This window comes from Leguminivora glycinivorella, chromosome 4 (assembly GCF_023078275.1).
Source record: "Leguminivora glycinivorella isolate SPB_JAAS2020 chromosome 4, LegGlyc_1.1, whole genome shotgun sequence".
Lineage (NCBI taxonomy): Eukaryota > Metazoa > Arthropoda > Insecta > Lepidoptera > Tortricidae > Leguminivora > Leguminivora glycinivorella.
The window spans coordinates 3,305,412-3,325,666 of NC_062974.1; the positions used below are offsets into that span (position 1 = coordinate 3,305,412).

The 20,255-nt window shown below is 36.4% G+C and overlaps 2 protein-coding genes across 5 annotated transcripts; both read left to right on the forward strand.

Annotated features, from left to right (window-relative positions):
* Positions 1 to 489: 489 nt before the first annotated feature.
* Positions 490 to 19,944, forward strand: LOC125225071 (methyltransferase-like protein 25B). Of its 4 annotated transcripts, XM_048128589.1 has the most exons (7): positions 490 to 576; positions 16,014 to 16,159; positions 16,243 to 16,700; positions 17,209 to 17,623; positions 17,887 to 17,996; positions 18,282 to 18,457; positions 19,643 to 19,944. In XM_048128589.1, exons 2-7 carry the CDS (start codon positions 16,067 to 16,069, stop codon positions 19,720 to 19,722), a joined length of 1,332 nt encoding a protein of 443 aa, XP_047984546.1. In that variant the 5' UTR covers positions 490 to 576; positions 16,014 to 16,066; the 3' UTR covers positions 19,723 to 19,944. The 4 variants fall into 4 exon arrangements, with proteins under 4 accessions (XP_047984546.1, XP_047984548.1, XP_047984545.1 ...); XM_048128588.1 differs by lacking the exon at positions 490 to 576 and having other exon boundaries at positions 15,980 to 16,159; XM_048128590.1 differs by lacking the exon at positions 490 to 576 and having other exon boundaries at positions 16,029 to 16,159; positions 16,256 to 16,700.
* On the forward strand, positions 9,716 to 13,960 carry LOC125225068 (GPI mannosyltransferase 4). The gene is made up of 3 exons (XM_048128585.1): positions 9,716 to 9,996; positions 10,410 to 11,349; positions 12,128 to 13,960. The coding sequence occupies exons 1-3, from the start codon at positions 9,831 to 9,833 to the stop codon at positions 12,990 to 12,992; spliced, it is 1,971 nt and encodes a 656-aa protein (XP_047984542.1). The 5' UTR covers positions 9,716 to 9,830; the 3' UTR covers positions 12,993 to 13,960.
* Positions 19,945 to 20,255: the final 311 nt, after the last annotated feature.

Genomic DNA, 20,255 nt, shown 5'->3' on the forward strand with positions numbered 1-20,255 from the left:
AATTTTGTATCCTGAATATGCTGAATTGAGTTGATATATCTCAATACATTAGTTGAGATAATAGCAACTATAATGAAAGACAAATGTTGTTAGAAATTGACTTTGTTTACTGATTTACTGCATTATTTGTGTAGTACTTTGGTATGAATATTGATGCACCATAATGGTGGCTGGAAAGTATCTTTGAGATACTTTACATATGTATTTAAGTACTACATTTATGTAGTTCAAAGGGAACTAACATGATGATGGTCATGATAATGATGATGATGATAAATAGTTGGAACTGTAATAACTTCAATAAGCATCTTGGAATTAATGATTTCAGTGAGATTTGAGAACCTATAATGGAAAGAATATAACATGAAATTAACCTTGTAATAATACTTGCATAGAACTAAATGTGTGAAATTATATAGAGATAATTTAGTGACTTTGTAAGTCATAGTTACCCCTTTTTAATACAGATCTTGAGATGCCAGTCATGCTGACCAGTGTGGAGGCAACGAGGACAGCGGTTAGAGAAAGGCTCTAACAGTCATTCCATACATGCAGTATAGCCACTGCTAACCAAAGGTATGAATCATTCCTTTGCTTGACTGACGTTTGTACAGATTGAGTTATAATGATAGCAGTTATAGTGATAAATCTTTGGAGATGAATTCAGGCAATGTTTTAATTCTTTTTGTTCCAAACTTATTCCCCAGAGTTTGGAACAAAATTGGTTGAGTTAGTCTGGGATATTTGGTAGTGGCTGGGGAGACGCTGCTAAAATCACAGAAATTAGAGTCAAAAGTACAATTTGAGTATTTGAGAAATTGCATAAAGACGTCAGTTCATGGGATGTGTGATTCATATCATTTAAAATTATTTATTTGTGTTCTACATTCATCAATTTAATGAAAAATAGGTTTAACAGGTATTAGAAGAAGCTGATTTGAAACTATTAATGTCATACAGCGTCGAGTAGAAGTGATAGCCACGAGATGGACACAGAAACTGGCAGCATAGCATTTACGTTATGTGTGTTATAATAAAGATATATTGCTCTTTTATTTAAGCATGAATGTACGAATTGTATACTTATTTTATTGTGATTTCCCTTCATACCAATTATGTGTAGAAATATTGATAAAGAATGTTTGTTTGTTGTTCGACAAAGTGAGGTTGACAATCGGTGCAAGTTTACGAAGTTTGATAAGTACAAGTTTACGAAGTTTGTAGAGCTCAAGTTTACGAGGTTTGTTAGTACTTACAACATTTTGTTTTCAAATGCTTATTATAAATTAATAAATATGTTAAACATTAACAAAATTAATACACAAATAAAAGGACAAATAATTGCTTTCTGTAATTATTGGTTCTTAAAACATAAATGAAAAATCGATGTGATCGATAAACACGCATAAAAAACAGTCGATTTCCGAACGTCTGTCTTTGACATATGACATTAAAGGATTGTAAATGTAAATATTGTGACCGGCAAAATATGTGTTTATATAAACAAAGGTAGTGAAATTACTTGTTGATTACCTGAAAATATGACGGGGAGTCCGTTTCTACACAGGGAGGTAGTACCAGGATAAATCTACGCTAATTCTAGCCACTGTGGTCCCAATGCAGACATTCGGTTTTATGGCTCATTGGGAAGCAGGCACAGCAAAGAGGTTTGGGGTTTAATCCCTAAAAAGGACGCCCTTGTGGCGATATGAACGCCCTTGGGGCAAAATGTTGAAAGACTCGGTGAGTGTTGTAAAAGCTTTTAACTACTTTAAAGTCAGGGGATATGAATGATAAAGGTGTTTTGTACATGTTCAGTTTTGCATCTTTTGGCAAATGATAAATAATGAAATTCCACGCAAATTTGTATTGTACGAATGTGTTTATCTCAAAATATCTTTACGCATTGAGTATAGGTACTCATCATTATAGTGTTATTGTGAATTGTGCTGTTTGACATCACATAAAATTAAAATATTGATGATTCATCATTTGCAATTTAATCACATGAAAATTTTCTGAAAATGAACTACGAAATAACCACATAATTGACGTTGTTAAAATACTTCTTATTGGAATCAACCATTTTATGCCAATATTAACAAAGCCGGCTTGCCCAAGTATCCACATTTGTTAGTAATATAGAGAAGTTAACCACTGACACCAAGTGCACTAATACCATGAGTTAAAAACAAATCAGAACAAAGCGTCATCATTTCATCAAAAATTACACACCATACACCGGTTAAATACTGAACTTTATCAGTATTTTAAAATTGTAAACAAACAAGTACCAATGAAATTTCTAAAGTGACTACCTACCTCACAGCTCGGAGGTGAAGAAGTACTAGCTGAATTTGAAAATGCCTTAATTCTACAATTTAATATAAAGGTGTCTAACATACAATTAAGTAAACTACGGGTTAATAAGCGAAGCAAATTATCTGAGTTTATACTCCACAAGTTTAAGTGAAATGTATTGGACTGGTACCCCTTGATGGGACCAGTTTCATTCTTGTATAAGTCAGTGGGACTGATGTGATGTTGATAAATTAATATACTTAAAGGAGGTATGGAGGACCTCAGTACTAAATTGAACTTCTTCAGTTTTGTTAATTTTCTTGTGACCTCGAAACGAGAGAGAGAGGATTCTCTTGCCATTATAACAATATCAAGTTGTTTTCTAAGTTCTTGAGTAGATTTAAACTTACTTAGTTTCACTTCATATATTATATATTCTGGAAACTTTTCTATGAGTATGAACCTCAAGTGATGATGATCAATATTTCCCTAATGACTGTTAAGAATATGAGATGTTATTGGATCTCATTTATGGTCTTGTGCCAATCTTCAAACCTTTCACTCTGTATAGAGTGGCATAATGGATATTAACCACTTGCTTGGGTTTTCAGACCTATTTTTGAGTATATCGACAGCAATCTGATAACTAAGGTTGGTTATCTATACTTCATCACCTATTAAAATTTAGGCTCTCCTCTTTTAAAGAGGCCTTATGACACCAAAAGTGAAAATATAAAATATCAACTTAAATGGAAAGCTAGAAAATTGTGAAAACAATTATTACAGCCTGCCTGTGTGGTGACGGGTTAAGAATTTCACCACCCCCTTTCTTCCCGTGGGTGTCGTAGAAGGCGACTATGGGATATGGGTTAAATTGTGGTGTAGGCGAGAGGTTGGCAACCTGTCACTACAATGCCACAGTTTCGTTTTCTTTAAACCCCTTATTGCCAAGAGTGGCCCTGAAGCTTTAGTAGTTTCATGTGCTCTGCCTACCCCTTTATGGGATACAGGCGTGATTGTATGTATGTATGTATTATTACAGCGATTTTGCCTTATCTATGAGGTCATGGAAAACCGTATAAGAAATTAACAAACAGCTGCTATATTTGTGTTAAAGGAAGACATAGAGAAAAGAATATAATCAAAATGTCAAATGCGTTCATTACAATACTACAGGGAAAATTAACAAGGCCTTGTGTCCGAAGCCATGACTTTCAAATAGTAAATAAAACCTGTCAACACCTTACACATACACAGAGAAGGAACCACTGTTTTACAAACAGCTGCATTGTCTGCTATAAAAAGGGAATGGAATTGTCAAGAAATAAATGTCACTTATTGAGGGACAGTAGTTCTCAAAGAAGTTACATGACACAAAGAATTAAAAATAAATTATATTTAAGCACAGAACAGAAAATTGGCCTATTTTTCATATTTGAAACTGAGCAACTAAAGGAAATTAAAAGTAAACTGATTAGAATTTGCTTGAAGATATAGGTATTAAGATTATTGTTTACCAATATGGTACCAGCAATTACACCAAGTGTATCATGTCCCAGAGAAGATCTGCTTACATATGTGAGCAATTACAATAAAAGGATAAATTTAGTAGATGATAACCCTTTGTCGGATCGTATTGACATACTTATAGGAAGAGATTATTATTATTATTTGCATCTCCGTTTAAAATTCTCGGGTCTTTCGAGCCCGCTCATTTATTATTATTATTATTCTTTATGAATACTGAGAAACAGAATTTTCAGAAAATCTATATTAGGCTAGATCTTATCAGGAAAACCTGATCATAAAGACAAAATGACCTGATGGTTTTAACTTACTTTCAGACTTTGTATGAGAATAAATTGACAAAACCTGACCCTACTTTAGATGTAGGCGATGTAAAAGTTGTGTGAGAACTAGAATCCATTAGTATCACAGATACTTCTAGCACGGATAGAGACGTAGAAGCTATTAATAATTAATAAGACCACTACTATTACTAACAACCGTTATACGGTTGGCTAGCTGTGTAATGAGTACCCTACGGGTCTACCTGCAAGCCTCGAATTGGCCTATGTAATGGTAGCCTAGTCAGTTAAGTGAAAGGAGCTATAGAGAGTCGCACTGCTCATTTATGAACAAATCCCACAAGACCGATTGAATAAAGAGATTATAGAGTTTGTCCCTAATCACAGCCAGGTAGATTAATTTGGCCCACCATGGAATTTCCTTGAGTGGAAAGGCCATGAGAACTGTACAACGTTTCAGCAGAGGGTAGAGAAGGTAAAAGTTTGATTGAGTCTATATCATAGCCCTCTGATGCTAAAAGATCTCATCCAACTCGTGGTCAAATTCAGATGTCATAGAATAACAAATAGCTGATATAGAGAAAGCTTTCTTATAAATCGGACGGAATGAAAAGGATAAGAGATGTGACTAGATTTTATAGCTAGAGAACATTAACAAAACGTATTCTATGGATACAAATCCTACGGATCTGGAAAATCATTCCAGAAATAAACAATAAAGGCACAGTAAAAACTTTAGGATTGGTTTGCGATATGTGCAAAGATACTTAAATCAAGAACAAATCCAACAAAATTACTTTCACCAAAAGAGAAATACTAAATACCATAGCTTACATCTATGATCCGTGTGGGCTGGCAGCGCCTATCGTTTTACCAGCTAAATTGCTCTGGGTAAAAAATATTAGATGGAACTCTACCTTATTAAAAGAAATTGTAACATACTGGAAAACTATATAACTGTGTATAGGTAGTAAAAGATATATGTAGGTATACTTACCTAGAAATATATCCAGGGAAGAAACTTGTCAAATATATGGTTTCACAGACGCATTAGTCAATGCATATTCTGCTATAGTGCATAGAGATACTAACTATAATGTATACAGCAAAGGCATTAACTGAAATAGACTGACTCTCATAAGAAATCAAGGATGATTTAAAAATAGTCCGTTTAGAACTATGAGGCACCTCAATAGAAAATAGATTAATATAATATGTAAAAAGATATCTCCCAATAAAAGGTGACTAAGCAAACATTAGAGTGTGACAGTCAGATTGTTATAGGTGGCAGTCAAACAAGTTACTTGTACTATTTGTAACAAAAGGGATAGAAGAAATGTAAAAGAACAGAAACTTGGATCTACGTTAATGTACCCTCCAAATTGAATCCGGCTGATGTGGCAAAAGGACCGTTAAGTGACATAGAAAAGTTACATTTTTGGCTACTTAAATTGTCCCGAAGTTCTTGTTATATAGCCCATCTAAATGTCTGAGCAATCAGATGATTGACAATTCTTTTTCTGGCGCGGGAGGGTCTCTCGAATTGTGAGAGGTTAAGAATAAACAAGTGAGAGTTCAAGTTAAGGTGGCACCACGTGTTGTGTTGGTGACATAGTATGTACAAATTAAGAAAAAATCAAGAGAACAGAGAGACTCAGAAAGTTGATCGTATATCAAAATTAATTACAGAAATAAATGGGCAATGTAGAGTGGCCAAAGCAAATTAGGTAATACTATATTTATAGGATATATAGCACATTTGTGTCCTTGAGATAAGAGAATCAATGGTGTCTGTAGATCCTGCAAAGGATATATTAAATGATAAACATTCTATGAGGAAGAAGTGATGGATCTTGATATAGAAGTAGATATACCGGTTCAAAGAGAAGATGTGAAACATAATGGAAAATAGATCAAAGGAAGAGATAGTGGATAATAACATACTAAGTACTCAGAGATAAAATAAGGTGGATATGGGCTTAAGTAGAAGGCATCAATGAAACAGAAATCATGTATACCTCTGAAAATATGTCAGAGTGATTTGCAAAAGATGGCATAGAGTCAGTGACGCCTAGAGATGAGAGACAAAAGAGAGCAACAGCGGTCCAAGCAATTGGAGAAGATCAAAGAGTGGTCCCGCCACTTGTTGCTTACACTAACTCCTTTTCATTAAACTTTCGTCGTCGGGTGTGTCGCGACGTTTCGCGAGTTACCTGGCAACACTACCAACTGAACGAAACAACCTCCATTCAAACCAGTAAAAACCTGTTTGTCACTTTATGGCGTGTTGAATTTAATTATGTAAATAGTATTCGAGTCAGTGCTCATCGAAGGCTGAGTCATCAGGGAAAGCTAAGTGGTGTTTTTTATCTCTTGATAAGAGGAGTTATTCTCCCAAAACGTTCTCGTACATTTAACCTAAAACTAGCTTTTCATGATTGAATATTATTGCTATGCATTATTACAAAGTTTACGATGATGGTGTTTCTGTTGTTGATAATATGTTGAATTGGAGTTTATTCCATGTTTATTCATATTAAGAACATTTGTAGACGTAACAATTGTTGCACCATGAGATGGAGTCTGCCGAGGCAGAGTTATAAAATGCAATGGTGATTGTTATGAAATATAACTATTATGTCTGTTTAGACTAAGTTAAGAATTAAGATTTTGCGTCTGGAGAGACGGCAATACGAAAAGAGCATGATTGCAACACACAATGGCGTATGGAGGGCGTCAAAAGGCAATCATGGCTGTTATTAAGTCAGCGCGGCCCCAAATAGTTTGGGACCAGGCATCGGGTAACTCTGATGCTGGTACGACCGCAACCAGAGGCTGGGGGTGTGGTCCAGCCTTGGTAATTGTGCTATCTATTTAATATGAGGAAAGTTATGAGTTTGGCTGGGGTTGGAGTCGCCCCCGGCCTTGGTAAGCGCCGGATGAGTTTGTTAGACCCGGCCGCTGACGCCTGAAGGCCATGGGTTCACGCATCCTCTGGGAGGACCCCCCAAGATGGTGAACACTGTAAGGGCAGTCAGGCATGTGTACAAGATTAGCGCTTTTCTGGGAGGTTGACGAACCTTCGTACACAGTTTGGGTCCATAAAAGTATTTGTCAAGCGCTGGCCATGTGGGGCGTTGTGACGCTATGTAAGTGTATAGCCTTAAGTCTGTAATGTATATATGAGTGGCATTAATAATGTGGTTACCAAAGAGAGTTTCTGTGGTATATGAAAGATAAAAGAGGCTTTAATAATGTGGTTACCAAAGAGAGGTTCTGTGGTATATGAAAGATAAAAGTGGCTTTGATAATGTGTGTACTACAGAGGTGTTCTGTGGTTTATGAAATATCTCTAATAATCTGTAATGTGTTGATCTATGTGTAATGTTAATGTGCTTGCCATAGTTGTGTTTATGAGTGGTGTTAAGATACTTGCAATGATGATGTTATACTCATCTGATCTGATGTTGTATCCGTGATATACCATCTGCATTTATTCTCTATATTTGAGAAGTGTACTTTGTGAGAGAATGGTTACAAAGCTTTCATATTGAGTTTGACTATCATATGTGGAATTTTGTATCCTGAATATGCTGAATTGAGTTGATATATCTCAATACATTAGTTGAGATAATAGCAACTATAATGAAAGACAAATGTTGTTAGAAATTGACTTTGTTTACTGATTTACTGCATTATTTGTGTAGTACTTTGGTATGAATATTGATGCACCATAATGGTGGCTGGAAAGTATCTTTGAGATACTTTACATAAAAAAAGTCCCAGAATCGGGCCCCATTTTGCTATACTCTGACCGCCCCTGTCTATACTACTGTAATGTTTGACGTTATCACGTTAAACTACCGTCCGTAAACCGACTTTACAGACAACCAATTTTTTTTTTAAGATTATGAATTTTTAAGACTGTCTGTGGGAAGCCAAAATGTCAAAATTTATTATCAGAGTTATGGAGATTAGAGATAAGGAGCGAAAGCTTTAAGTATCAGAAGTTCACATATTAAAAAAAAGATAGGTGGCGCTGCAATTGCAGGTACATAAAAGGGTTTGACAATATTTTAGCCTTCTCGGTAGTGACCCCGCCTACGGAGCAAGAGGTCCCGGGTTCAAATCCTGATGAGAGCTTTTTTATTTTTTTCTACTAATATTTTTTCCTGATTTTTTTTTAATATCCAAAAATATTTTGTTTTGTTACAATTTTTCGAAATTTTATTCGCAAGATTTACAACTTTACCTAAGAATCCTAAGATGGGGCAAACAATGTAAAAGGGCTTAAGTTGACATATTTGTATCAATAAAACAATAACTAAACACAATTAAAATACACAAAAAAAAATTAAAATAAGAAAAGAAACAAAAAAAAATTGGTTGTCTGTAAAGTCGGTTTACGGACGGTAGTTTGACGTGATAACGTCAAACATTACAGTAGTATAGACAGGGGCGGCTCACTCCGCGATTCTATCGCCGCGCTACAAAGTACATGCTGGTGGCCGCGAGTTCGCGGCCTAATCAGGGGTGGCGCGCGGCGCGTTTTCACGGAACTCACGTTCCCACTTTCTATTGTTACTTTACGTAGCGAGTTTTTTTAAGCTTCTTTTAAAGTGAATGGCTTATAATGCTTAGTTAAATAAACATCATGAATAAAATAGGACAATATTACACAGATCTACTATTGCTTAAGTCCCACGGAAAAGTTCAATAAGGCTTGTGTACTGTACATGTATATACCTAGAAAGTACCCAAAACTTGAATATGATAGCATTTTATCTGAGTATTAAATCGTTTTAATTCATAGGCAACCCTATTGTGCATGCCGCCCGTAGTAACGAGTTATTAGACGTTGTCACGTAAAAAATACGTTCAAATGGGTATTAGTAGATTTGGTAGTATGTAACTTTGAAAATTAACTAGTATCCCCAAGGTATGACAGTGATGACGTCACTGAATAATGTTGACATTGTCAATAAGTGCGAGAGGGACATCAGCCCAAACAATAACCTCTCATGTGGGGACACACTTTTTGACCTAACTACACAATCTAGTTAATAATTCTAAATCTATGGTTAGTTCAGACGGTATATGTTCTGTCAAAAAGTCGTGGTATAAATAAAATTGAAATAATTAATTTTCTTTTTATTTAACTTATTAAATGGGAACACGTTCATATTGGAAGCCATCTTTTTATTCTGCCTAGGCACCACACACCAAAATGGTCCATACATAAACCACCTTCACATGATTTACAACACTATGTTCACTTCACTTTATAAACATTAAATTTGACGAAAACAGTTCACGTGTATCTTTTGCGCTAGGCTAATCGAGTGGAAGGGAATAGAATGCAGCACGAACCGAACTGAGCCGATCGCTCGAGCCGATCACGCTTCTCTCTCGTTCGTTCCGCGCTCTCGCTTTGCGGAACGGGACAATGACGTCATCTTTTTCGTGCATGCAGCCCGTAGTAACGAGTTATTAGACGTTATCACGTCAACAAAAAGTACTTTTCTACTTCGACAGATTTTCCTCCTTAACTCTATTCTCCTTGATTAGAGTCTAGAATCAGAATCACTGACATCACTGTCACTGTCATCTTATTATATCAACAACATGGGGCTTGTTCGCGGTCGTAAATTTAGATTTTAAATCACTAAAAAGAAATCTATTGCTTTTCGTTACTTATATTATATCTTCCCAACACGCAAAATGTTTCTAAAAACTACAATTTTGAAAGCCATTCCATTTAAAAATCCGGTCAAGTTGCCTCTCACGTACTGGATATTAGTAGTTATTCGTTTCGCCCTTACGGTTGCTCCTCAATTAGGATATTTACATCCCGATGAGTTCTTCCAGAATGTGGAAGTCATGGCAGGTAAATATACACGTCCAACACGATTCTTATTGCGTTGCTTCACATATTTTATTAAATTTATACATAAGTTATTCTAATACTAAGTTACGCCTCGAACTCGAATCGCTGTTTACAATCACAACAGGTTTGTCTGTTTTATCCTATATTATAAAATAAGTTATAATTTTGTACTGTTCAGTAAATAATAATATAGCCTTTTTATTTCCATTAACTCATACATTTATCGGGCAGAAGTAACAATAATTATGTTAAAATGTTGTTCATTTGTATTTGTGTTTGAGCTATGGATTCGATTTGGGTAAAGGCCTCCTCCCATTTCTTCCACAACTTTCTATTTCTTCCCTGGCACAACCAGTTTCTTCCCGTCACTTCTGTTATATTCAGTAAATAGATAATATTGTTATTTGTTTCAGGAGATATTTTCAACATAGATGTCGCAAAAACGTGGGAGTTTAACCCGAAATTTCCGATCCGCAACATTTTTGTACCAAAAGTGATTTTGGGCCCACCACTGCACTTCATTCGCATACTCAACCCTTACACGAAATATTATCTTGGTGTAAACTTACGAACACCTTACTATTTACTTGTTATCCCCCGTTTATTTGTTTGTTTATTGTCATTTGTTAATGACTACAGTTTATATAGAATATGTGTCTTATACGGTCAAAATTTTAGAAATAGACTGGTTATATTTGCAAGTTCGTATATTGTACTTGTTTATTGTTGTAGAAGCTTTTCAAATACTTTTGAAATGACATTTTTTTCTGTTCTACTCCTTTTGGTAGCTGAATGTATGTTGAAATCTGATAAAATAATATATCATGATGAGTTTTTAAGAGAAAAATATGATAAAGCATCTACTCCAGTTGAGAAGGTTAAATTGTTTAAGCTGAAAATGCATTTACCGGAGCATTCCTTGAATCATGTGTTTATCCTAGCCACTTTGGTGGTAATAGGAATATTTAACCGTCCAACATTTGTAGGGTTTGCATTTCCGCCTATATTCTTTTGGTTGCATCGTGGCTTGGGTTCTAAAGTTGTTGGGTTCAAAGACTTTCATGTTCGTATAATAATGTTTATCCTTTGTGGGGTACCAACGGCTCTGCTTCTCATATTAGTGGACTCGGGTTACTATGGTTACTTGACGATGGCTGATGTGGAGTCGATGAAGTGGTCGTGGGATAACTGGGTGGTGACGCCGCTGAACTTTCTGCGGTACAACTTGGACATGAAGAACCTCACGCAGCACGGGCTGCATCCTCGCTGGCTGCACCTGGCGGTCAATGTGCCTCTGCTGTTTAGTGTGCTGGCGGGGATGGCTTTCATCACACTGTCGACTAACACATACAGGTGAGATACTTGAAATTTTTTTTCTGGCTGTGTGACTATCACATATGCAATAGTTGAATGAGACAAAAGGGAATATTTTAAACAATGGTATTGTGTTGTTTCTATTGTTCGCACGATTATAGCCAGATGTGTACTGGGTACAGTAAGCGCTGGTGGCCTAGCGGTAAGAGCATGCGACTTTCAATTCGGAGGTCGCGGGTTCGAACCCCGGCTCGTACCAATGAGTTTTTCGGAACTTGTGTGCGAAATCTCATTTGATATTTGCCAGTCGCTTTTCGGTGAAGGAAAACATCGTGAGGAAACCGGACTAATTCCAATAAGGCCTAGTTACCCTTTGGGTTGGAAGGTCAGATGGCAGTCGCTTTTGTAAAACTAGTGTCTACGCCAAATCTTGGGATTCGTTGTCACAGCGGACCTAAGGCTCCCATGAACCGCGGCAAATGCCGGGATAACGAAACGAGAATGATGATGGTGATGATGTGTACTGGGTACAGTGTAACAATAACAATGTTTACAATCGTTGGTCGAAAGAATGCCTCACTTTGCTAGGTAAAAAAACATTTTCTCTTATAGCAGAGGCAAAAGCGGCATTCGATATATAATACAAAGCTTTTCAGTCGAGTACCATGTTTAGGCCACGAAGCTTGCTGAGTGGCCTAATGGTATGGTACGAGAGTGAAAAGCTTAATTATATCACGATTATATAAAATACTATAGAATGGTAAAATATTGTTAGTAGCACCTACACGATGCTAAAATGCGAACATTATTCTTCCAGGTTCATCCGCGGCCACTACAGGAAACTGCCCAGGATCCAAAGCATCACCGGCTTGATGCTGTTCTCCCTAGTCATCCCAGTGGCGCTACTCTCCCTCTTTCCCCACCAGGAGGCTCGCTTCATCATCCCCGCGCTAGTACCCCTCGTCTACCTCTACGGCAACAGGCTACATCCAAACGAATCGGACCGACCCAGTCACAAAAAACTCAAAAAAATCTGCTTCTATATTTGGTTCATACTAAATGCCAGCCTCACTCTTTTTTACGGCTTTATACACCAGGGCGGTATCTACTCCTTCGCTAACACTCTACACAGAGAAATCAAAGGCACGTACGGTACACACACATACGTAATAAGCACGCACAGTTACAGTATACCCTCGTATTTGCTACAGTTGGAGAGCACGACGAAAGTGTATAAAGACAGACACACTGGCCACAAATACAGGCTCACACCAACAACTTTTTTATACAAATATGGGTCTATGCCTATGGACGAACTATTCACAAAAGTGGATGACGTTCTTACAAACGCCGAAATGCTGTTACATGAGTATAAAAAGCAGTACAGATTCTACGTTGCCACGCCTTGCTCTTTAGAGCTAGAATTAGAAGAGGCAGCTAAGAAATATTATTACTTTAAATTAGTTGAGGACTTTAGGTACTATCCCCATTTTTGTACGGAAGCGGTACCTAAGTTTCCAAGTAGCCACGACCAATCCTGCGTGGAAAGAAATCTCTTGATGAACGAATCTCGAGCGATAGATCTGAATATGTTCCAGAGAGTCTCATGTTATTTTAATAAGTTTTGCCTTAAGATTTATAGAGTTAAAACGGTTGGTAAATATGATAAGATTGATAAGTAATGTTCACTATAGTGAACATTACTTATCAATCTTATCATATTTTTATAAATTTTATAATCTCTTTGTTCTCATTTAGATAATTATAAGATACATCACATCAACAAAATATTATTCTACTTATTCGGACTGCTTGCTTGTTTAAATGACGTTATAAATCGATTGATTATATTTTTATGTGATATAGTAATCTCCATCAGTCATCACACATTAGTAACTAAGATTTTTGTAAACATTATGTTATAAGACTGGTTTCACATCACCTATTTGGAAAGAATATTTTTCATCCCTGGTAGGAGGGATCAAAGTAACGACACCTGTCTGTACAAAGAATAATTATGTTGTCAGTATAAGTAACGAAATGAGTTTACACAATGTAATGGATTAAGTACTATTTTTTTGTTAATTAACTTCTCAGACATAATTAATTTCCTCATAGGTGATGTGAAAATCAGTATGGTATGTGTCACATGGTAGCAAAATAATGTCTACCTTGGGCGTTAAAACTTGAATCCCTCACTGCTCAGGATTCTATTTCAGAATCCCTTATTATGTTATTTTGCTCCCTTGTGATGTGACACAAACTATTAATTCTTGATTGTCATATGTCATAAGTCATAACGAATACATCATAACATCACACATGATTATCACATTCTTAGAATTACTTTATGTTGAAAGAAGCAATATTTAATCAAAGCTTTAATTACTTCATTCCAAATGCTCAATCATACTCCCATAATTTTAGAAATTAGTTTATTTTTGCTATAAAAACGCATGCTGTAATGAAGTTAAAAACTTTTTACAAGACTTGTTTATTTTCGTGTACCTAACTACTATATTATAATTCTATTTTATTTTTGACTGATATGTATTTAGATTTTATTCCAAATATGTACACAAATGTACAGATTTCACAGTGTGAGAACAATGGACTGCTTTGCTACGAAATAAACGCTATTAGCAAGCAATGTACTTGGTTTATTATAATTTTACCAAACTTCAGGTCCTATCATTCATTATCTTCCTGTATAATTATGTTATGTATACAATCACAATGTAGCGAACCACATGAAAGCATCATCATCATCCCTAGGTTCGTCCGGGCATCATGTCAGCCCTTTATCGCCCACTGCTGAGCATAGCCTCTCTTCTAGTACGCCATGTATCCCGGTCCTGAGCTAGTCTCATCCAGTTGTGACCCGCAACCTTGCGGATGTCGTCCACCCAACGAGCTAACGGATGCCAAGCGCTTCTTACGTCTGTAAGCGGCCACCATTCCGTTAACATTTTAGTCCACCTACCATCACTCTGCCTAGCAACATGTCCCGCCCAACTCCATTTTAGTTTGGTAATGACGAAACCAACGTCTTGCACCTTGGTGCGACGACGGATCTCGACATTCCTTACCCGATCTCGAATTTTGATACCGAGCATGGCACGCTCCATGGCTCTCTGTGCAACTCGAATCTTTATGCACAGCCTTCTTAGTAAGCGTCCATGTTTCAGCACCGTAGGTCATGGTGGGCAGGACACATTGGTTAAAGAGGCGGGTCTTCAGGCATTGTGGAATGTTAGCAGGTTTGAGGATGTCCGCCAACTTGTTAAATGCCGCCCAACCCAGCTGGGTTCTCCTAGAAATCTCCTTCTCCTGGTGTGTTTTGTCAAAAGATAGAATATGTCCAAGATACACGTAATGCTTCACAAACTCTAGTTCTTCGTTCCCCACCATAATGGCTGGAACCGAATCACCAGAGATGTTTGTCATAACTTTAGTCTTGGACATATTCATCTTAAGACCTATCTTCAATGAAACATGGTACAGGTCTTCGACCATGCCTTGGAGATCTTCTAGGGTCTCGGCAAACAAAACAATATCGTCGGCAAATCTCAAATGCGACAAGAAGACCCCATGGATGTCGATACCGGTTTTGTCCCATTGGAGCGTTTTTATGACGTCTTCTAGTACCGCCGTAAAAAGCTTGGGTGAAATGGTATCTCCTTGCCGCACTCCCCTTTGGATGGATATGGGGTCACTGAGTCTATGAAGCCGGACTTGCATTGTTGCCGAGCTATATAGTTCCCGGAGCACATCCACGTAGCGAGCATCAACTGAGCAGCGATGAAGAGAGTCGAACACGGCCCAATGTTCGACACTGTCGAAGGCCTTTTCGTAGTCTACGAATGCCATGCACAAGAAAGCAGTATATCTAAAGTAGCACTGTCCTAACCGGACGATTCCGGCAACGTTCGTCTAGCGTATGCTACGTAGCATATTTATTAGGGTTGGTACAAATGGACATCCTTTCTCTAATTAATATTACATCCTATGCTGTACACAAACTATACTCTGTCAAACAAGTCTGTCATTAAATAAGAACAAAGAAAACTATAGGTATCCTTTTCTCTAGCACCTAATGAAAAGGATGCATATAGTTTTCTTTGTTCTTATTTAATGACAGACTTGTTTGACAGAGTATATACCGGGTGCCCGGTAATTAATGGACAACCTTTTAACCACCAAGAGGGCACCTTATACTGGACCAGAAAATCGACTTTTAGGTTTAGTAAAAGTCGCCTGGTTTTCGATTTTTTCACTCTTTTTAAAATTCTAGGTAGTATTAAAATTTTAAAAATTGTGAAAATCTCGAAAACCAGGCGACTTTTACTAAACCTTTTTTTGACCAGTATAAGGTGCCCTCTTGGTGGTTAAAATGCCTGTCGCCTGGTTTTCGAGATTTTCACAATTTTCTACCTAAAATTTTAAAAAGTGAAAATCTTGAAAACCAGGCGACTTTTACTAAACCTTAATGTCGGTTTTCTGGACCACTATAAGGTGCCCTCTTGGTGGATAAAAGGTTGTCCATTAATTACCGGGCAACCTGTATAGAGATACATCCTGTATACGGAAAACCAATGAGCACAGGAGTGTTTGAGCAGGTGAAAAACGCCGTTGCACAGCTGTTTTTGACATTGACAGAAATGACAGACAGACCATGAGATTGAGACCATTACTTTTCAAAGTTTCCAGATGGGATCAAAATAAAGAGCTATCTCATTTTTAAATAAAATCTATAATGTATGCGCAAAAAGATACGATTAAAGAAGCTATCTTTAAAACTCTGAAAGTTATACGCATGCACGACTGGCTTCTGGATCTGTATGTATTGGTAAGTAAAACATACATATTTTTAATATTTGTAACTAAAAATGAATTAAAGCATAAGGTCAAATTATTTGAAATTGATTGCAGGACTTTTTTGTAGATGGTCACTGGGAAAAACTGCCATCATCCTGGCAAAACTGCTTCGAAAACATGACCCCTCAAGACCTAGGCAATATTCTCTCAGGAATCCCAACTAGTCATGTTCTACCTTTATCATTCATATCTTTAGTCAAATCAGTTCAAGTTTTAAGCCTTCCTCGTAAGCCGAAGTTTGAAAGAAGTAGAAAAGTCACTATTAATGATGAAGATTCTTGTGGTGGTCATCCTAAATTAAAGAACTTGTTTTTAAAACATGTGAAGTTAAAAAAGAGGCATGAAATAAGTTTAATGGCTGAAGTTGTGCGTTCCGTAGCTTTAGAGAGTAAATGTGATGCTGTGATGGACTTTGGGTCGGGCTTGGGTCATTTGGTGCGGGTGCTGGCGTACAAAAATAATCTCCATGCGGCTGGGATAGAATGTCAGTCACAATTGACTGAGGAAGCTAGGTCGGTATTGATCTTGGTATGTATTAGAATGATGTTAAAACAGTTTATTTTTAATTTCTACCATTATTGTCAATCTTTATGGTAGGCAGCTTAAGTTACTAGGTAAAATGAACTTATTTTTCCATGCCTTGAGAAATGTAACTAAAAATATTATCAGCATTCTCAAACTTACTTCATAGGTTAACATTAGCAATTTTTTTAAATAATAATAAATAAATATTGGGGACACCTTATGACCTTACACAGATCAACCTAGCCCCAAACTAAGCAAAGCTTGTACTATGGGTGCTAAGCGACGATATATACTTACATAGATAAATACATACTTATATACATAGAAAACATCCATGACTCAGGAACAAATATTTGTGCTCATCACACAAATAAATGCCCTTACCGGGACTCGAACCCAGGACCGCGGCTCAGCAGGGAGGGTCACTACCGACTGAGCCAGACCGGTCGTCTATATTTTACTGCTAAGTATTTACATGTTTTTTTCCTTTTCCAGGAAACTTGATCTACAATTAGAGTATACAGCCAGTAAGCACTTATCAGAAAACAGCACAGCATCACTTTTAAGACCAATCCATTTAAACATGACACTAACTTCCAACAACCAGTTACACCAACTAAAACTCCCCGATTCAATGAAAACTTATGGTTTGGTCGGACTTCACCCTTGTGGAGACTTAGGTCCATTGTTAATAAAGCATTTTATAAACTGTAAGCAAGTTAAATACATCTGTGTTGTTGGCTGCTGTTTTATGAAACTAACATGCGAGGGAAAGGAGTGTGGGTACCCTCTGAGTGAATATGCTAAGGGATTAGATAGCAAATTGTCTTATGTTAGTAGAGAAATAGCGTGCCATGCCATTGAAATATACTTGGAGAGACTGAGGAAGGACAATTATGATGATTTGAAGGTAAAAAAATATTTTAACCTTTTGACCAGTTTGTCACTTTATAAGGTTTTTTGTTTTATTTTTGTTGTACAATTAAAAACATCATTCTTGATTATGTTCTTGCGCATTTATTGTTTTGATATACAGTGAAATAAAAATGGTTAAAATAATTAAAAAAAAAACCAGTTTTTGAACAATGCTAAAATTCACATACAACAAAGACACATTTTCATTTGAGTCCTATTGGAAAATGCTGACTGAATTTTTACAATTTGTGTTGACAGGTTCATGCTTACCGAGCAGCTCTGGAAAGGATTCTAGTTGAGCATGACCCAAAGCTGAAGCACGCGCCCGTCAGAAACATTAAACACTCCAATACTATGACGTTTCATCAGTAAGTTTAACCTTTTGAAGACTATTTCATATGGTATATGTTAGAAAATAATTATATACCGCACAAGACTTGCTGCTTGTGACGCTGTTAAGGGTTGTGGGCGTTCAAAGGATAAACTTTGTTGAGCAAAAAAAAAATAGTAATAACGCATTTTTGATAGATACTCTAAAACACATTTGTACATCTCTGCACATCCAAGATTTAAGGATTTCATACAGAGAAGGGATGGGACAGTTTTCTGCCAGCATCTCAGTGTTCAAGCTCATTTTTTTAAATTATTTCAAGGTACAGCACGTTAGCGCTCGAACGTCTGAACATCCCCGTAGTTGACGTCGCTCGCGGTGAATCAGATCTGTTGCAATGGCGCCGCGTGGTGACGCTGTACACGCTTCGACTGGCTCTGGCGCCGTTAGTCGAAACTGTGGTGTTGTTGGACCGCGTGCTTTATGTGCTTGAACATGGTGAGTTTACGATTTATATTACACTTAACTAAACAGATGAAGCATCTGTACTATTTTCAAATATCAACGTAGGTATTTCGTTTAGTTTTTATTAATACCACGTCGGTGGCAAACAGTTATACGGCCCGCCTAATGGAGAGAGGTCACCGTAACCTCTGGACGCCTGCAACTCACATGTGTCACATGCGCGTTGCCGACCCATTAGAAACTTGTACAGTACACTCCTTTTTTGAAGTACCCCATACTGTAGTTCATCGGGGATACCCTGACAGGCAGCTCATTCCACAGCCAGAGCGGAGCGAGTTTCGTATATTTATTACCATTTAAACAGAAAATTAAACAAGATTCATCTTCAATACCTTTAATACTAAAGAAAAAATAAAGACATCTATTATCTTAAGTACATTTTTACATTTACACAATCATTATATACAAGTACATAACACGACAGAGACTACGAGGGTTTATTTGGCACTCTCCCACAAGTTCTTATAAATTAAATACTTAAAATAATTGCATACCGAACTAAAGTTATAATTTAACATATTTTAACTTGCGTTATTATAAATACGTTTGTAGGCCGCTCTAAATTAAAGAAAACACTAAAACATATAACAAAAAGCATATTATGTGCTAGACTAGATATAGTTTGGAGCGTACGAGTATGTTCATATTAGTATCGATGCTTTTTTGGTTTCAGAATTTGGCACTAATTAATACGATTTAGGTACAACTAAGTAGACTAGATTAATAACATATTCAAATTAAGTTTTCTCATATGAGTAGGCCGGAATATTGATACAGTATGGAACTTGTTATTCTAGGAATTATCTACAATATGTACGAAAGAATGATTATCGAATAAGGAAGTGTCTCTCTTTCTCTTGTATAGTTGTATTAAAAGTAAAACTTATTTCGAAATAGCGTCAAAGCTTCGAGCATAGAATGTGCTTTATATATAATTCATATACGAGTACATGTGCTTCATTTAAATAAGGTTAATGTTCCAATGATCCCCATACTTTTCGTCCTATAGTTGACACACCTAACCTGTTTCTACTGACGTAAGTTTAAAGATTCAACCACCGGTGACCGGATTCAGTTCTAGACTTCTACCTTAAATAAATTTGATTTGTGTTGTGTGTTGTATGGATATGTTTCGTATAATGTATTATTTTGTTTCAGGTTTACTATGTGAGATTCATCCAGTATTCGATCCGAAGCTGTCACCTCGAAACCACATTATCGTAGGAAGGAGAACGTGACGAGAACAATCACGATAAGATAATTGTGTATTTTTTTAACCTTTTGACCAGTACTTATTATTTTAATTAAATTTCAGCTTAAGAAGCGCTTCTATGACGATATCTATTCAATTAATTAAACATGGTAACTGGCAGAAGGGTTAAAATGTGCTGAAAATATTTGATTGTTATAAGTTATGATTTCTTTAATGTGGAGAAAATATATCTATGTGTATTTTTATATATGTGTCCTTTCATTCCTATTGCTTAATTCTGAAGGTATTCGTGTACTACATCTATCTAGTGTTAAGTAATTGGTGTTAGTGTGAGGTAAATATTTACTAATTAGGTTCCATAGGTACAAGTAATTGTTTTGATATGATTAGTGATTATTTTACAATCAGTAAGTCTATACTATTCACAATCTCGATTCTATGTACATGGTCATTACTGTTTTATTTCATTCAATCCATACATTTAAGCTCATACCTAATTGAGATTTAATAATTATATTAATTTTTTTTTAGGGAAAATAATTAATTCGTTATTAGAAC